General features: G+C 43.0%; 1 protein-coding gene across 2 annotated transcripts in view; it reads left to right on the top strand.

The window, feature by feature from the left end:
- The window catches only part of arhgef2a (Rho guanine nucleotide exchange factor (GEF) 2a), a 236,014-nt gene that overhangs the window by 147,702 nt on the left and 68,820 nt on the right, over nucleotides 1–19,492 (top strand). For both annotated transcript variants that reach the window (XM_030063618.1, XM_030063619.1), the window contains 3 exons: nucleotides 7,030–7,106; nucleotides 11,209–11,381; nucleotides 16,678–16,745. In XM_030063618.1, coding sequence (XP_029919478.1) covers nucleotides 7,030–7,106; nucleotides 11,209–11,381; nucleotides 16,678–16,745 — 318 coding nt within the window. The remainder of the gene's footprint in view (nucleotides 1–7,029; nucleotides 7,107–11,208; nucleotides 11,382–16,677; nucleotides 16,746–19,492) is intronic.

The following is a 19,492-nucleotide window of genomic DNA, read 5'->3' as shown; positions in this document are numbered from 1 at the left end:
AAAGGTGTTCTATCGGGTTCAGGTCAGGACTCTGTGCAGGCCAGTCAAGTTCATCCACACCAGACTCTGTCATCCATGTCTTTATGGACCTTGCTTTGTGCACTGGTGCACAGTCATGTTGGAAGAGGAAGGGGCCCGCTCCAAACTGTTCCCACAAGGTTGGGAGCATGGAATTGTCCAAAATGTTTTGGTATCCTGAAGCATTCAAAGTTCCTTTCACTGGAACTAAGGGGCCAAGCCCAGCTCCTGAAAAACAACCCCACACCATAATTCCTCCTCCACCAAATTTCACAGTCGGCACAATGCAGTCTGAAATGTACCGTTCTCCTGGCAACCTCCAAACCCAGACTCGTCCATCAGATTGCCAGATGGAAAAGCGTGATTCATCACTCCAGAGAACGCGTCTCCACTGCTCTAGAGGCCAGTGGCGGCGTGCTTTACACCATTGTATCCGACGCTTTGCATTGCACTTGGTGATGTGTGGCTTGGCTGCAGCTGCTTGGCCATGGAAACCCATTCCATGAAGCTCTCTGCGTACTGTACTTGGGCTAATCTGAAGGTCACATGAAGTTTGTAGCTCTGTAGCAATTGACTGTGCAGAAAGTCGGCGACCTCTTTGCACTATTCGCTTCAGCATCCGCTGACCCCTCTCCGTCACTTTACGTGGCCTACCACTTCGTGGCTGAGTTGCTGTTGTTCCCAAACGCTTCCATTTTGTTATAATAGAGCTGACAGTTGACTGTGGAATATTTAGGAGCGAGGAAATTTCACGACTGGATTTGTTGCACAGGTGGCATCCTATGACAGTTCCACGCTGGAATTCACTGAGCTCCTGAGAGCGGCCCATTCTTTCACAAATGTCTTGTTTCACAGTCTGTATGCCTGAGTGCTTGATTTTATACACCTGTGGCCAGGCCAAGTGATTAGGACACCTGATTCTGATCATTTGAATGGGTGAGCGAATACTTTTGGTAATATAGTGTATATTTCCCATCCCCTACCACCGGCAACATACAAAGGGGTGGTGTCCACCATTACTATATACAATATTTACAATGGGTACAGGTCCTTTTACACACTTCACCCACAAGACAATATAAACAATTAAATGTTGCACTGGGCAGTTAACCAAATCGTTAGAACTAAACAATAAACCAACATAACCTAAGTCCTTCCCAATATCCCCTCTCTCTTCAGTCAACTTGGTTTGATCCAATGAGGCTGATTGTGCACACCAGACCCTCATCAGGAACACTCTCATGGGCGTGCCTCCATGAGGATGTTGATCTCTGGAATCACCTCAGAGAGAGAGAGAGAGAGATCAGAACCAGATCCAACAGCATAAATAAAGTAAACATCTGAAAGTAAACCAACTAGTGTAGCAATCCACTAAATAGGATCCATCTTTAGCAGATCGACACAATCAACAAAAACTACACAAACAATACATCTTAATCAGGTGTATTTAAATAGATGTGCTTAGGGTGTGCATAAGGTAACCGTGCACCTGTTTAGTGAGGGGATTCCTGCAGCTCCCTCACAGTCTCACAAAGTAAGCTGGGGCTAATGTCATCAATTTGGTTGGTTTCTAAAAACAGATGTATAGATTGAGTGATATGGATGCAAAAGTGAGAGTCTGATATAAGTGTAGGGTCAAATTTCCAAGGACGGAATCCTCTAGGTTGAGATTGAAAGTTGAGGTCTAAAGCTAAGGGAGAATAGTCCGAGTGTACCCTTGCCAAATATTCAGTGGAGGTCACAGATGAAAAAAGCATTCTGTCCATAACAAAATAATCTGTGTGAGAATGAGATTTATGAACATGGGAAAAAAAAGGAGAACTGTTTATCCGTTGGTTGCAAAGATCGCCATGGATCAATATAGTTGTAGTGTTTCATGAAATGTGATAAAGTCTGTGCCATTTTAGAAAGATTTTTAGTTTTGGGGTTTGATTTATCCAAGAGGGGGTCTATCACAGTGTTCTTATCTCCCCCAAATATCAAGTAATGAGAATGTAAGTTTGGTATTGATGAAAGAAGCTTCTTCATAAATTCTTCATCATCTTGGTTAGGGGCATACACATTTGCCAGCACCACTGGTTGCTGACATAGAATACCAGCCACGATTACATAGCGCCCGTTATTGTCATAAATAGTTTCAACCGGATTAAAAGGCACATTTTTCTTAATTAATATTGCTGCCCCTCTTGTTTTAGTATTAAGTCTAGAATGAAAGATTGAGCTTAACCAAGGTTGACTCAGTCTCTGGTGATCAATGGTACGTAAATGAGTCTCTTGCAGAAAAACAATATCTGTTTTAAGATCTTTAAGGTGAGAAAATACCCTTGCTCTTTTTACAGGCCCATTGAGCCCCCCCACATTCCAAGAGATTAGTCGGACTGTGCGTCCTGTACCCCTATTCACATTGTCATTAGTCATATGAGAGACAGTGTTCTAAATCTGAGAGTGATTGTTACTTGTAGAATGAACCCATATACATCCCAAGCAGAGAAAAAAAAAACAAAAAACAAAACGGAGCCCCTTGCCCCCATCCTCCCCCACCCACCTACCCTTCCACCTATGCTCACTCCCCCAAACGGAGTAAGCTGCAGGTATAACACACTTCTTGAATTCTGGAAGAACATACCCAGGCACTCTACTATCTACTAGTGGTAGAGAGTCTAAGAGCGTTTAAATGAACAAACGTAACACTGCAATTAACTCTACATCAGGTTCAGCACCCTGCATAGATTGCGGAATAATTTCTATGATGAGAGAGAAAGAAACAAAAACAAAAACAAAACTACTACGAACTGTAGTAATGAATTTCTGACACAAACCATAGCTGACCATTTGGCAGTTATTATAATGGAGAATTTTAGATAATTTTACTTCACCACGTTGCGTTCGTGAAATCCCCTTATACCGTTTAAACGTTCACGGCATACCTAGTTCAGTGCTCACATTTGAACCGACACACACTCATCCAAAAACTAACAAAACGCACAAGAGTTACGCACAGGTTACAGATTCACAATCGTAAAGGTTATTTTAACTGGTTTATCTTCTTTACTGCTAGGCTTATTAAAGGTATTTCCCCATTAATCAGCACTCAGGCCTTTCTGCTACCTCTTTGTACTCATATGGGATCTCAGAAGTGGGCTTTCATGGTCCAACACAGTCAAAGCAAGAAATCCGCATGTCCTTTCAAGGAAATGTCTTTATCCTCCAATAATAAGGTCCCGACGTGTGCAACGGTGGACAGGTGAGGTGTAATAAAATAAAACAAAAAAATAATAAAATAAAACAAAATAAAATAAACAACAATAATAATGATAATAATAATAATAATAAAAGAAGCATTCAGTTCACAGGTCCAGGAGGAGATGTCACGTCGCATTGTACAGTTCTGTCCAATTTTCCGAGCTTGTCATCTTTCTGATAATGTCGAGCCTTCTGCCTTGTAAGGTTGCTGAACATTTCCGTTCAGTGACATGGCATTTAGTCGTCGCCGGTCAGGTGTTTATTGATGAAATGCTCTGCATCCTCCGCTGTGTTGAATTTATGCTCCACTTGTTGATGGGTGACACAGAGCACAGTGGGATAGCGGAGAGAAAACTTGATAGCCTTTTGGTGTAGTTTAGCCTTGACAGAGTTTAACGTGGCTCGCTTTTTAGCGACTGCATTGCTCAGGTCTGGAAAGATAAAAATCTTGTTTCCTTGATGCATGAGCTGGCCTTTCTTCCTTGCAATTGCGAGGACTTGTTCCTTCTCCTGAAACCACAGAAAATGCACGATGATGGGTCTGTGTCTCTCTCCCTCCGCGGGCTTAGCTCTCAAGGTTCTGTGCGCTCTGTCCAGCTCGGGTGGGTTGGTAAATGAGCCATCCTGCAACACGTCAACAAAAAACTTTGACATAAAGGCAACCGCTGTTCACCCCTCAGCTCGCCCTGGCAGACCAGTGATCCGTAAATTATTTCGGCGAGATCTGTTTTCGAGATCCTCCGTCTTCGCCGATAACTCCTTGTTGTCAGCCTGGAGTTTTGCATTGCATCAATGACAAGTTTAGTTGCCTTGCTCAAGTAATAAATTATTTTGCTTCATTCAAAAACGTACTGCATTAGTTGTTTCCATGGTTGTCTGCATTACCGAAAGACTTATATCAAATCAACCATTTGCCAGTTTTACCCCAAAGAATCTTCAACAAAATTTTGTGGCAGCCTTAAAGCGTCTTGAGTGGGATGAAATCTTTTTGTGTGATGGCATTGATTCTGGCTGCTCTGTCTTTCTGTAGTGATGGAAGCTTTCACTAGAAGAGGGAGCCATAGAAAAGGGCAGAGGGTAACCCTACCATAGATTGATGACCACTGTAGGAACTTAATGAAAAAAAGAGACCAACTTCTCAAAAAGTCACTAAATTTGGGGTTGACCACGGACAGGCAACCATTCTCCCATGCTAGAAACTTAGTAACCCAAATCCTAAGAAAGGCCAAAGCACAATTTTACATAAACATAATAGAGAGCCACAAAGGGAATGGAAAAAACGTCTGGGACTGTATCATAAACTTACAGGCAGACCAAATAACAAAACCAACAATACCCTTGAACTGAAAATGGATGATGCTCTAGTGAAAGATCCCCTCACTCTTGCCAAAACACTAAATGCATACTTCATAAGTTCTGTCACTCAAATTGTGCAACTGTTTAAACGTTCTATGTGCACACCGTGTCTTATCAGAAATGACCTCCCTATTTTTAGGTTGGAGGAAATCAACCTCAAAAGCCAAAGATGCTTATGGGCTGGATAGTAATCGCATGTCGACCACCTGGTAAAACCACTCACACATCTGGTTAACCTGTCAATCAGTCAATGTATCATCCCATCACAGTGGAAGGTTGCTATGGTTACACCTATCTTTAAATCGGGTGCCAAAACTGATACGACAAATTACAGGCCCATAAGCATTCTCCCTATTATATCTAAGGTGGCTGAGAAGTGGATGGTCAGTTTAATCACCAAACACCTGGATAAAGGTCACACCCCTCTGCATCATAAGCAGTTTGGTTTTTGAGCCCTGCACTCCACGGAAACAGCCACCTGCATGCTTACTGAAAAGGTGAGGCACTTATTGGACAGCAGTCCCTATGCCATGGCAGTGTTTCTTGACCTGAAAAGGGCCTTTGACACGGTGGATCACCAGGTCCTCCTGTCTAAATTATCCCGCTTTAATTTCTCTGCAGAAGCTATTCAGTGGTTCAGATCTTACCTATCAAACAGAAAACAATGTGTTTGTATTAATAATGTTAAATTCCCCTATCTCAGTTGTTCTGTTGGAGTTCCACAGGGTTCCATACTTGGGCCATTATTGTTCTCTCTGTATATAAACAACCTACCAGATGTGTGTGACAATGTCCATTTCCAGATGTATGCAGATGATGCCGTTGTCCTCACTCACGGTAAAAGCTATAGTGAGGCGTCTAAGACATTAACATCTGTCATGTCCAATGTTCAAGAATGGCTCACTACTTCATGTCTGTATTTAAATACGCAAAAAACAGTTTGTATGGCTTTTTCTAAAAGACCTGTTGTTTTGCAAAATTCAAAACCCATTGAATTGCTCTATAAAAAAAACCCTTAAAGCTTTTGACAAAAAAATCATTCTCTTATCATCACTGTGACATCCTTACATGCCATCATCTACTGAGTTTTGACAGTCTTATCACCTTTAAACTTGCATGTTGTGTGTATAAGATTTTGAATGGACTTGCACCTCCACCCCTGAGTCGGTTTCTTGAACGTAAATCCACCAGCGGTACCAATACTAGAGTAACTACAAGAGGAGACTGTGCAATTCCATTTAGGCATACCTCCTTCTCACAGTCTGCTCTATCAGTCAGAGGCAGCAAAATCTGGAACGGCCTGCCAACCTCCATAAGAGACTGCTCTGCTTTTCTTATTTTTAAAAGGCATTTAAAAGACTGGCTCAAGTCCAAACAGACCTGTAATCATTGATAACTGAATGTACATGGCTCTCCATGTCGCTGCACATGTTCCCTCACGGACATGTGCAGTGACATGGATAAACTATAAGGAGCACTGCAGCACTTTACAAATGTACTACCTCTTCTTAATTCATTTTAGCACTGCAGCACTTCAAAAATGTATTACCTCTTCTCAATTCATTTTAGCACTGCAGCACCTTACATATGTATTACCTCTTCTCAATTCATTTTAGCACAACTCTCAAGAAGAAATTGTGTTCTGGTCTTTGCATTGTTGCACCTCCATCCCATATACTCACCTCTGACAGCTAACCCTTAACGTCAGCAACTTTTATGAGCACTGCAGCACTTTCCATGAGCACTGTAGCACTTTATTACACTGTATGTCCTTGTTTTCGTTGTGTTTCTCAATCCATCTTAGCACAACTCCAACAAGAAACCCTGCTCTGGTCTTTGCATTGCTGCACCTCCATCTCACTTATCCATCCCTGACAGTTCATCTTGGCCAATTTTATTTAATTGCATAATTGATTGTCTCTCTTTTAGTGTCATTGTCTGCCGGTCTCTGTTTCCCACATGGATATGTTGTATTCTTGCTCTAAATTTTATGTCTCCTGTGTCAGTTTTCTAAATTTTATGTCTCCTGTGTCAGTGTTTTTATGTGTTATGACCCTTGTGTCCCTTTTTGTATATTTTAATGGTTCTTTAACATCATACTGGAGGACTGCGGTTGTAAACTAGCCTCTGGCTAACACTGGCACATTTACAGCAATGTTAATTAATGTGCACTGTCCTCTCTAAATAAATAAATAAATAAATTATGAACCATTAGAGCCATGCAGCACCTCCTCCTCCCTTTGTAAATATATGGATTAGATGGTTTTAAGTTACAGAGTTAGGATTAATCAAGGGATAAGACTTGGCATATGGTTGCATATACTCACTCTCTTTACTCTATGAACTGATGTGAAAATAGTGTTTGTATGTGTGTGTGTGTGTGTGTGTGTGTGTGTATGTACACATCAATAGATGTACAGGTCCTACTGATGACTGATATCCTGGTGTTCCTGCAGGAGAAAGACCAGAGATACATCTTCCCCTGCCTGGTAGGACTCACACACAAACAGCCACTAATATATATCTATATCTATATCTATATCTATATATCTATATCTATATCCATATATATCTATGTCTATCTATCTGTCTATCTATCTATCTATCTATCTAGATAGATAGATAGATATCTCTAGATATCTTCCATCAGCCTTCAGTCTCTGTGGTTCTCGGTGATTCCGAATAATTTCAAATTATGGCACATTTCCTCAGAGTCTTGGCATTCTCTCGATGAGCTTCATGAGGTAGTCACCTGAAATGGTTTTCCAACAGTCTTGAAGGAGTTCCCAGAGATGCTGAGCACTTGTTGGCCCTTTTGCCTTCACTCTGTGGTCCATCTCATCCCAAACCATCTTGATTGGGTTTAGGTCAGGTGACTGTGGAGGCCAGGTCATCTGGCGCAGCACTCCATCACTCTCCTTCTTGGTCAAATAGCCCTTACACAGCCTGGAGGTGTGTTTGGGGTCATTGTCCTGTTGAAAAATAAATGATGGTCCAACTAAATGCAAACCGGATGTCACTGCAGGATGCTGTGGTAGCCATGCTGGTTCAGTGTGCCTTCAATTTTGATTAAATCTCCAACAGTGTCACCAGCAAAGCACCCCCACACCATCACAGCTCCTCCTCCATGCTTCACGGTGGGAACCATGCATGTAGAGACCATCCATTCACCTATTCTGCGTCGCACAAAGACGCGACGGGTGTAACCAAAGATCTCAAATTTGGACTCATCAGACGAAAGCACAGATTTCCACTTTGTTTGGACCAAGAAACACAAGGAATGGACATTCCTTGTGTTACTTGGCCCAAACAAATCTCTTCTGCTTGTTGCTTTTCCTTAGTAGTGGTTTCTTAGCAGCTATATGACCATAAAGGCCTGATTTGCGCTCCTCCTCTGCACAGTTGATGTAGAGATGTGTCTGTTTGGCATTTATCTGGGCTCTAATCTGAGGTTCTGTTAACTTGCGATTTCTGAGGCTGGTGACTCTAACAGTTCTAACAGTTGTCAAATAGGGCTGTCAGCTGTGTACCTACCTGAGTTCTGCACAACACAACTGATGGTACCAACCCCATTAAGAAGGCAAGAAATTCCACAAATGAACCCTGAAAAAGCACACCTGTGAAGTGAAAACCATTTCAGGTGACTACATCATGAAGCTCATTGAGAGAAGGCCAAGGGTTTGCAGCACTGCCAACAAAGCAAAGGGTGGCTACTTTGAGGAATCTAAAATATAAAACATATTTAGAGTTATTTAACAATTTTTTCTTTGCTACATGATTCCATTTATCTTGGTTCATATATTTGATGTCTTCGGTATGTATCTACAATGTAGAAAGTAGTAAAAATAAAGAAAAAACATTGAATGAGAATTTGTGTCCAGGTGCGTCCAGGAGACACAAGCGTTCTTGTGTCAGGTCCGGCAGACCTGACCGGGTGGGTGCGGTACTGGCCAATGCTGCGGCCCACCCACCTGATGCCGGCCGGTGCCGCGGCCTGCTCGCCTGATGCCAGCCAGTGGCTTTTTTATTCAAACAAGATTTTGTTTATATAAAAAGTATTTTTCCAAAAAAGGGTCTTGAAAAAGAGGGGTTGTCTTATAATCAGGGTCGTCTTTTTTGCGGGTCAATACGGTAGTCTAGAAAACTGGCGATTTTTTTTTTTTTTTTTTTTTTCTCATGTGTCCCCAAGTAGATTGCGCCCTGGGCAGTTGCCCACATTGCCCATAGGAAAAACCATCCCTGCCTCGAGGCCTGGGAGTCTGAGGGTTCTGTGCCGTATCTTCCGAGGACTACGCTTTTCTGAACAGATATCTCAGATGCTGTTCCTGGAATCTGCTGGAGCCACTCTCCTAATTTGGGGTCACAGCCCCGAGAGCTCTGATTATCACTGGCACCACTGTTGCCGTCATTCCCCACATCTTTTCTAGCTCTTCTCTCAGCCTCTGGTATTTTTTTAGGTTCTTGTGTTCCTTCTTCCTGATGTTGCTGTCGTTCAGGATCGCTACATCTGTCACTACTGCCTTCTTCTACTGTTTGTCAAACACCACAATGTCTGGTTGATTAGCCACCACCAGCTTATTTGTCTGGATCTAGAAGTCCCACAGGATCTTGGCTCTGTCGTTCTCAACCACCTTTGGAGCAGTCTTCCATTTTGATCCTGGGACTTCCAGCCCCAATTTGGCGCAGATGTTCCTGTATATTATGCCAGCCACTTGGTTAAGGCACTCCATGTATGCTGTACCTGCCAGCATCTTGCACTCTGCTGTGATGTTCTGTACTGTCTCAGGGGCATCTTTGCACAGCCTGCACCTGGGGTCCTGTCTGGTATGGTAGACCACGGCCTCTATGGATTTTGTGCTTAGGTCCTGTTCTTGTGCTGCCATTATTAATGCCTCTGTGCTGTCTTTCAGTCTAGCCTTTTCCAGTCACTGGTATGTTTTCTCAATATCAGCCACTTCTACTATTTGTCGGTGGTACATACCATGTGGAGGCACGTCCCTCCATGATAGTGCCTCTTCTTCTTCCTCCTCCTCCTCACTGTCTCACTCTGTGGAGGTATTTGGTTGTGGCTTCCTTGCGGCCTCCTCATGGTTTCCATTTGCCTGTGGGATTCCAGGATATTTGTAGCTTTCCTGCACGTCTGCTATGTTGCCTTTGGGTAGTTCAACCCCTTCAGATGCGACCATTTGTCCCCTCTTGGATACCATCCTACCGTACTTATCCAGCCCAAATTACATTCTGATGTCATTGCTGTAGAGCCTGGTGATGTGAATCAGTGAGTTGATGTCTCGCTCATTCCCGGCATACAGGTTGATGTCATCCATGTAGAGGAGGTGGCTGATGATTGCTCCACTCTGGAACCAGTATCCAAAGCTGGCTGAGGGGGGTTTAGGCCTATACAGAACAGCAAGGAGGACAGGGCATCTCCTTGGTGCATGCCGCAAATGATGCTAACTTGTGCAGTTGGCTTGGAGTTAGATTCTAGAGTTGTCCTCCACATTCTCATCGAGTTCTTGATTGTGGCTGACTTCCTTGTGACTTCCTAATCCATGTATCATTCGTTCTTTCTATTTTCAATTGCCAATCAAAAATTAAAAAATGAAAAAGTGACTGGTTATTTTGTTATTTGTTTTTTTAATCTAACACCAAAATCCAAAATATGCCTGTTTTTTCATAGTTCAATTTTAGGCTCGGATCAAAAATTTGAAATGGAAAAACGGGAATCAGGACTGAATTTGATTTTATTATTTAATTGGTCCGGTTTATGTGACCCAGAAGCTCACAGCAGATCACAGCAGCCAGGTGCATTCAGTCCCGCCACCCTGATCACCCCACCATGGATAGTTATTACGTGTTGTTTCGAGGACCAAAGCGTGTGACTCTAAAAGAAGAGGACATGACAAGAGGAAATAGAAAGAACGAATGATACACGGATTCTTCCTCTGTGCAGCCACTCTGGGTGGATTTCATCCATTAGCAGCTGGTTCATTTGTGCTGCTAGGCGTCCATGGTGTGCTGTCAGCTTCTTTAGCCAGTAGGCGTGGATCATGTTAGGGCCTGGTGCTCTCCAGCTCTTTATTTTTGACACTCTTTCATGGATGTCTGCCATTATGATGGTTACTGGTTCTTGTCCTGGAAGATTGCCCAGATCTGCTCTCAGATCTGCCAGCTACTTTGCATTGTTGTTATGAGATGCCTCCTTCTCCCATATGCTTTTCCAGTATTGTTCAGTCTCAGCCCTGGGTGGGTCTGTTCTCACCTTACTACTCTGCTACTGAGAGCAGACTTTGGATGGTTCAGTGGAGAACATCCTGTTTAGACTCCTGACCTCTACATCTCTTGATATATGTATGTATATATGTATGTATGTGTGTATGCCTGTATGTATGTGTGTGTGTATGTGTGTGTGTGTGTGTGTGTGTGTGTGTGTGTGTGTAGACAGGGCTGAAATCTTGAGTGTCATATGAAACATTTGTTTCAGAAACTACTGTAAAAGATGACATGCTGTCTCTGTCTTCCTCACTCCTATTGTCTCTTCCTCTCTCTTCCTCTCTCTCCTTGTTGTCCTTCTTCCCTCTTGTCTAACATTAGGACAAACCCTCAGTGCTCTCCCTTCAGAATCTGATAGTGAGGGATATAGCTAATCAGGAGCGTGGCATGTTTCTCATCAGTGACTCCTCCCCTCCCGAGATGTATGAGGTCCATGCGGCCTCAAAGGAGGATAAGAACATGTGGATACGCCACATTCAGCGCACTGTCAGCAAGTGGGTGCACAGAAACATGCATACACACCTGTAGTAAAAATGGCATGATGTGACACATTTCAACAAAACACACATAGACACCTTTGTGTAATTGTTTACACAAGTCCCACATGTCAGAATCAGAATCAGAATACTTTATTGATCCCCAGGGGGAAATTACTTTTTGTTACAATAACAACTCCCACTCCAAGTGTACAAGTTAAAAGAGCAAATAGTCAAGAAATAAAGAAAGGAATATAAATATAAATATATATAAAATAAAATAAAAAATATGTACAAGTGCAAACATGGACAGGAGTTATTGCACTATAGGTTATTGCACATAAGTATGGTATTAAATATGGATTATTGCACAGAGGGAATTTGCACAAGATATGGATTATTGCACAGAGGGAATTTGCACAATTTGCACATGTCCCAGAAGTATGACATTTTTATCAACAAATAAAGAAGATGATAATGCTACAAAAGCTAGATGAAAGAACACAGCTCATGACCTCAGTTTGGAAGGGAACGGATATGGATAAACATTGCTTTTAATATTACAGTATAAAAACAATAGCTTTACAAAATACAAGAAGCTATAATTAATGTAACTAAGACTATGTGTACAGTTCACTAACAAATAATTTAATCAAGAATTTAAAGAAAAAGTGAAAAATTATTATTCAGTGGATTAAAACGATTGTCTACATATGTAAACACAGTTTTATGAATGAGAATGAACCTGTAACCATGTGACTGCCACCCTCAGATCAATGCATTATACCAAAGTAACCCTCATCTGTGAGTATGACATCAACCGCCGTACAGTATATAAACGTAGGTCACACACACGCTCTCCCACTTTCTACTGACTCGAAGGGAAAATGCAAGTTCAACCTTCACCACCGAGTGACAGAGAAGGGTTACAGGTTCAGTTTCATTAATAAAACCATGTTTACATATGTATCCATTCATTTTATTTCATTTCAGCAACCTGTAACAATGTGACAACAGTATACTAAATGAGTTGCAAGGAGAGTGAACTATCAACCAAGATAGACCATGAAATCATACATGGGAGGTGTCATTCACATGCTAGTAAAAGACAGAACACAATGAGTCAAGTTCAAGCACTGTATTGCCAAGAAGAGAACAGCACATTAACAAAAAGTGACCCTCCAAAAACAGGGTAACAACAAATAATGATGGCATTTTATAGTTAAGCATCCACAGCAACTGCAAGAACTGCTGCGAGAACAGTTGATGAGGCCAGGTTCAACTGATAAAACCTAGCAAAGGTTGATGAGGATTTGCATCCAGCTGTGCTGCACACAGCATCCAAAGATGCATCCCAAAAGAGGGCCCACGAAGCTGCCATGCCCCTTTTTGAGTGAGCTATAAGTTCCAAAGGCGGGTCTGCCCCCACCTCCTTATAAGCGAGGGCAATCAACTATCAACTATCCAATAGGCTAGGTGCAAACAAGCCTGCCAATGGAGGGGCCCCAAAGGACAGAAAAAGCCTGTCCGACTTGCAGAGGGACTCAGTGCGGCCCACATAGGCCCAGAGGGCACGGACAGGACATAGATTGTGAAGCCTCTCAGCTTCTTGAGAACAATGAGATGGAGGATCGAAAGCCCCCGGCACTAGAGACTTGGAGACAAAATCCTTAGCCAAAACCTTAGGTTGGAATGTTTAGAAGAAGGTGGACCATCCTGTCCTCCTGCCCAAACTGGAGACATGCCACAGCCACTGAAAAAGCAGACAACTCACTCACCCTTTTGGCTGACACAATAGCCAAGAGAAAGGCTGTCTTCCAAGTGAGAAGACGCAAATCAATACATGACAGCAGATCTAAAGGAAACGAACAAAAACTGCGCAGCCAGTGGATGTGCTCCAGGAAAGAAACCGTCACAGTTCTCATGAGCTGTTGAAATTGAAGCCAGCTAGACCCTTAGCATACACTCAGCTCCCCCAGGAAAAAAGATGCTGGAGGAAGGAGAGAATTAGAGAGATATGGCAAGTAAGAGGATCCTCTCCCCTTGCCAGGCACCAGCCAACAAACACCTTCCATTTGCCACAACTTGCCAAGTTCATGCAACTGCTGCCGTTCAATGGCCATACATGAAGCCTCAGCATCTGGGGTTCCGGATGCCATATCTTGCCTTGTGCTTGCAACAGCATATCCTGCCTAAGTGGTAGACACCATGGGTCGCACTCCAGCATTTCATAGATCTTGGCCATCCAAGGTCTCTGAGGCCAGTTTGGTGCCTCAAGAAGCACCTGAGCACACAACAGTCTCACCCTCCAGAGGAAGGCCAGCAGGAGGGGCAGGGGAGGAAACGCATACAGAGTGGAGGTGACGGAGGCAGTGAGTGTTGTCCTCTGTGACAGAGGTCCACGTCTGACCAAAAAAAAAAAAAAACTAAGCCATATCTGTTCCACTATCTGTGGATGCAAACACCACTCACCGGGATGGGGACCACCCCGGGACAGTAGATGTGCTGCTGCATTCTTAGGTCTGGGAGGTAAAATGCCCTCAGGGACATGCTGCTGTTGGACTGAGCCCACAAGAGCAACTTCTGCACTCTTGCATGCAGAGATGGAGATCTCACTCTGCCCTGACGGTTGATGTAGGACACCACCACCGTGCTGTCTGTCCTCACCATGACCTGACGTCCCCATACGACTGGGACGAATGGCCTCAAAGCCAGGAAAACTGCCGCCAACTTGAGGAGATTTATATGCCACCCCTGCTTTGCTTGACTTAAGCTCGCCCCGAAGACAAGTCTCTTCAGCTGGTCACTGGGAAGCCTGATCTTCTGGCTTCCAAACCAATGCTGGAGCAGGCATGTTTGCAACAGGCCCAATGGCACCACCTGAGCAGCTGCAGTGAGGAGGCCAAGCATCCTCTGGCACTGCAGAACCAACACTGACCACCAATTCAAGATGGCTGTGCACACATACGCTGCAGCTCAATAATCTCCCTTTAAGTGCTTTGTTTTGTTGTATGTTTTGTTGTTTGTGTGTGAGTTATTGCTCATTGAGTGCATTTTCTGCCAGGTGGACAACAACTGTAATCGGCACAAGCCAAGTCAGGCTACAAGAGGAAGTTGGAGGACCACCTCAGCAGTAACAACTAGGGTTGGAAACGATTAACCGATATGACCGGATAATCGATTTTACAGGCAAGAGATACGGCTGTGTCGGTAACAGACTTCTCAATCGATACGAATCAGCCATGAATCCTTAGATGAATCGATTGTAGAGACTCCCAGTCTCGGATATCGCGAGACTGGGAGTCGGTTGCCTGAGGCTTTACAGTTTTCATCTCTAAACAACGCGAGAGCTCATGAAAGGACTCTCGCGCATGCTCCGTAATGTTAAGGGGCTTTCACATAGCACGTGCTCGGCGCAGACCTCGGCCACCGCAGCCGTTCATGTGTATGTGATCGCGGGATGCGAGGGCGCAGCGCGGAGCTGGTTGGCGCCCTGTGAGGTCAAATCTGGGTGGCACAACCCCTCCAGTCGTTTCGCCTGCACCCGCACCACCAAGAAAAAAATTACAACAACTGCACTGGCACCGTACGAGTCCAAAAGGCAAAGAAAATTTCCAGGCTACAGCAGTGCACTGAAATAGATTGTGTAACAAAGTGAAGAGTTGCCACTCCACTCTATTTTCACTGGCTAACATCAGCACACTGTCTTAGCTTGTCTATTCAGAGAAGAGGTATCACTTTGGCTTATTTTTCATATTCAATCTATGTTATCACAGGCATACTCCTGCTCATTCATTGGTAGTTGAATTGTTAGGTCTGTTTGATAAGTAATTTACATTTTTAAAACAAATAATAATTTAATATATTGTTAAATTATTTAACATATTGTTAAATTATTGGAGTCAAACTTACTGGTGAACATCTACTCCTTCAAGATAATTTATTATGTTCTACAACTCATAAACATACACTAACACTACATACCGAGTGTTTGAGAAGCATATTTCCTCTGTGCTACAAAAGATCCGAAGTAAAAAGTGCTCTGTTGTTGTCACGGGTCCGGACAGAACCGCCACTGGGTCCGTGCCCGGACCACGGTCCACCATTTCGTGATGCCCGGTCTACATCAACAAATGTTAACTATCGTATTGTTTTTACTCTGCATCTAATCATATCGTTCTTAAACCATATCGAATCGTATCGAATCGTTCTGTATTAAAAATATATAGTTTTTGAATTGAATCATAACCCGTGTATCTAGATGTATCGAATCCGCCTCATGCCAGAGATTCCCAACCCTATTAACAACACGAGGCAGGTTTGGCAGGGGGTCCAGCATATCACTAACTACAGACCTAACCTCACGGCTGCCAGCGGGGACCCTGCGCTGGCAGACAAGCTCAACCATCTCTTTGCCCGCGTTAAGGTAAAGCCACTGGAGGCAGCTGCACTACAGCCACTAGCCCAGAGCGGCTCCTCCATCATTGTGGAGGAACATGAGGGCAGTGAACCCAAAGAAGGCTGCCAGACCCCACCCGGTGTTGGTGGATGTGTGCTTAAGGACTGCGCAGACCAGCTCACAGAAGTCTTCACCGACATATTCAACCCGTCCTTAATTCAGTCTACCGTCCCACCGTGACTGAAGTCCTCCATCATAGTCCCTCCCTAACCCTAACCCAACATTAGCTGCCTCAACGACTACAGACCAGTGGCACTAACCCCAATCATCACAAAGTGCCTGGAGAAGCTGGTCCGGAGTCACATCATTTCCTGCCTTCCATCAACACTGGACAGTCACCAGTTTGCGTACAGGAGGAACAGATCCACAGAGGATGCAGTAGCCACCGCCATCCACACTGCACTGTCACATCTACAGCAGCCAGGGACCTACACTATATTGCCAAAAGTATTCACTCGTCTGCCTTGATATGCATATGAATGTGAGTGACATCCCATTCTTAAACCATAGGATTTAATATGATGTCGGCCCTTTCCTCCATTGTTGTTTTGCCGTTCTGCCAAAATCCGCAGACGCGCTGATGTAACGTCACAGGGTGCTGCACCCAAGTTAAAAATTTTCAACTTGGGCACAGTGTGCACAGGTGCCAGCGCCAGCGTTGTGCTGCGCTCAGCTCGGCACAGACCAGTGCGCCAATTACTTGCCTATTTAATATTAAAAAACATTTTACCAAGGTGAAATATTTCTCTCTGTCTCTCTCTCTCTCTCTCTCACACACACACACACACACACACACACACACACATTCAGTGCACATCACATTACTGCTAACATTTTTTATGTTGTTGTGTTCAGCTGCCCATCAAGAGAGGAGTTCCCCCTTATAGAGACTGAGGACAAGGCACTTCTGAGGAGACTCAAAGGTCAGTAAACAAAATATTATTGATACATTTACAGGAACGTCTCCACATTTCATTTTGGCATGCTCTTCACTGGACAAGCTCACTAATAATCTGAATACCTAAGAGGCCGTTCAGACAGAGACACATTGCTTCAGAGAAATACTTTGAACTCCTTGTCTCGCAATAAGCCATGCATTTCCTAGTGCTCTTTTCTAGGATGTAGATTTTTGGTATGGTAACTTTGGTAGCAACATTTTTTTGTTGGATGGAAAAAATAATTGTGTATGTGCATATGTTTTGTATCACTTTTCTCTTTCATGGGCAAATGTGTGTACACACATAAAGAGTGAGTCTGCAAAATATTTACTGAATATGCACTTGCTGATTTGCGTGAAACTGGACTTGTATGACGATTTTTACATTTTATTTTATTGATAGACTACCGTATTTCACCAATTAATATCCCGGGCATTTAATACGCAAAATCAACTTGGACCCCAAGCGTTTAAAAGAACCAGGCGGCTATTCGCTGGAGGCCTTTATTTATTTTTGTACAGACCTGCACCAAGCCATTATTGTGATGACAGTTACTGTCCAACATATTTTTTAGTACAAAAGTATTAACAATATGGTACAATACAGTACACCCTTTTTTCTAACGTTAGCTAGCTCTCTTATTTTGACAGAAAACGGAAGTGCCGCACAGTTATTGTACAGCTAACTGTTTACTTCTGCAAAAATAAGGTGAAAGGCCTTATTTTGGGTTTACCTCAATATAATGCAAATAATCTCCCCGGCGGCTATTCGGGTGGGCGTTGGGTGCAGACCCCAGGCGTTTAAAAGAACCAGGCGGCTATTTGCAGCCCGGTGATTAATTGGTAAAATACGATACTTATTTATAACTCTGGGACAAAACTAAAATAAAATTTTAAAAAAGTGGATTAAAAAAAAGATATCTGCATGTAATGTGCTGCTCTGTAACTAGCTGTTGTAAGGTTTTCAAACCTCACCTGAGATTCTGTCCTCCTTTCAGATTGTGGATTTGGGCGGCACAGCTCCAGAGTTTTATGACAGAGCCACAGCGATGCTCAAATCTATTTTTAAATCTCTAGTCTCAAAAACTTCTATTTGTATTATTTTTCATTCAACTCCTTAACTTATGGCTAGGTCTTTCACTATGAGAAAAAGGAGGAAAATCCGCACACTGAATTGGAGCTCCCAATAAACTTTATTGACTAAAAGGGACCAAACGGTCTTCCTCAGGCAACTATAGATAGTATCTATAGTTGCCTGAGGAAGACCGTTTGGTTGAAACGTCATCCTTTTAGTCAATAAAGTTCCTCCTTTGTCTTCGTGAAGATGCAGAAAATTAAGATAATTGTTACACCTCACCGCAATTACAACAGACTATCCCAATTAAAGTAATTGTACACATGGCTACATTGTAACGTACCTGATGCGCTGATGGTTGCTATGGAAACATCATGCAAAATGCCTATCTAACTCATCTAACTAAACTTGCATTTACATGCGTTGTTCGGATACAGTTAACAGCTAAACCGAATCTATGGTGGAAATTATAGGCATGAAAACTTCATGCCTATAATAAAACGTCATGATATAAACATTAAGACGGTCTAAAACATCCTTAATAATTCCAGCAATGGTGGCTGATCCAGAAATTCAACTGGACCGAAAGGTACCCTGGGAAGTAGGCTGTGATGTCGGCCGTGAAGCATCGTGGAGGTGTATCCTGCAAATTAGTCAAAAATAGGCTGGATCTGTCGGCTGCATTTGCAGGACCCTGCGCAGTAAAATTGAATTGGGACAGCACTTGTCGCGCCGCCGTGATGTAAGCAGCCTACAAATACGACCTAGGTAGCGTACAGCCTTTGAATTGGGACAGAGCCTAGGTCTTTCACTATGACATCAACCTGAGAGGCTGCAGCTCACCTGCACTGCTCAGGCGGCTGCTGCAAGTATTTTCAGAATAAAATGATGCCTGACAGTCACAAACAAATCAGTATGACAAGCTACAGCTAATTAAGCTTAAATAAATAAATAATATCTATATGTTAATAACACAGATACAACTATAACCTTACTCTTGATCCACTCATGGAAAAGGGGAGAGAAGGCATTAAATGGTAAATATTTCTCCCACTATTTTCAAAGATTTATGTTTGGACTGATTACAGAACATTCTTAACTAAGTTTAACTGTGACATTTTGGATCCTCTTAAAAAGGACCTGATGTCTTAATTTGCTTTTGGGAGGAACTTTCACCAGCTCTAATAAAATTGTTTAATTAAACAGCATGTCTGAGCAACAATCACAAATTAGCTAACAACACCTAATGCCTGAAAATAAGTGCAATAATAATGATGATTAATAATAATAATTATGATCTTAGATTTGTCCATGGAGTAGCCTTCAGTTCTGTGACGTTTGGAATGTTTGAACTAGAAATTCTAACCACTTCAGATTCTCCACCTGACTGTCTCCATGACTGCTTCTAGTCGACAATACGTAACACAGCTTGAAACTGATCATCAGGTCAACGATCCCCCATATCCTGCTCTTTCACTTGTCATCACAATAGCACACTTTTTTGCAGAAAACACACAAACCTGGCAACTCTGCAGAGATCTTGTTGTTACATGCCGTGGAGTTAAAGCTGTTAAATTGTTTTAAGGCTGGCACACATTACAGGATTCTTCAAACCTTCACAGATTTAGAGACCACACACTTGATGATAACAAAAGACA

The sequence above is a fragment of the Myripristis murdjan genome, chromosome 11, assembly GCF_902150065.1.
Source record: "Myripristis murdjan chromosome 11, fMyrMur1.1, whole genome shotgun sequence".
In the NCBI taxonomy this organism is placed as follows: Eukaryota; Metazoa; Chordata; class Actinopteri; order Holocentriformes; family Holocentridae; genus Myripristis; species Myripristis murdjan.
This window is presented reverse-complemented; position numbering and strand designations above follow the sequence as displayed.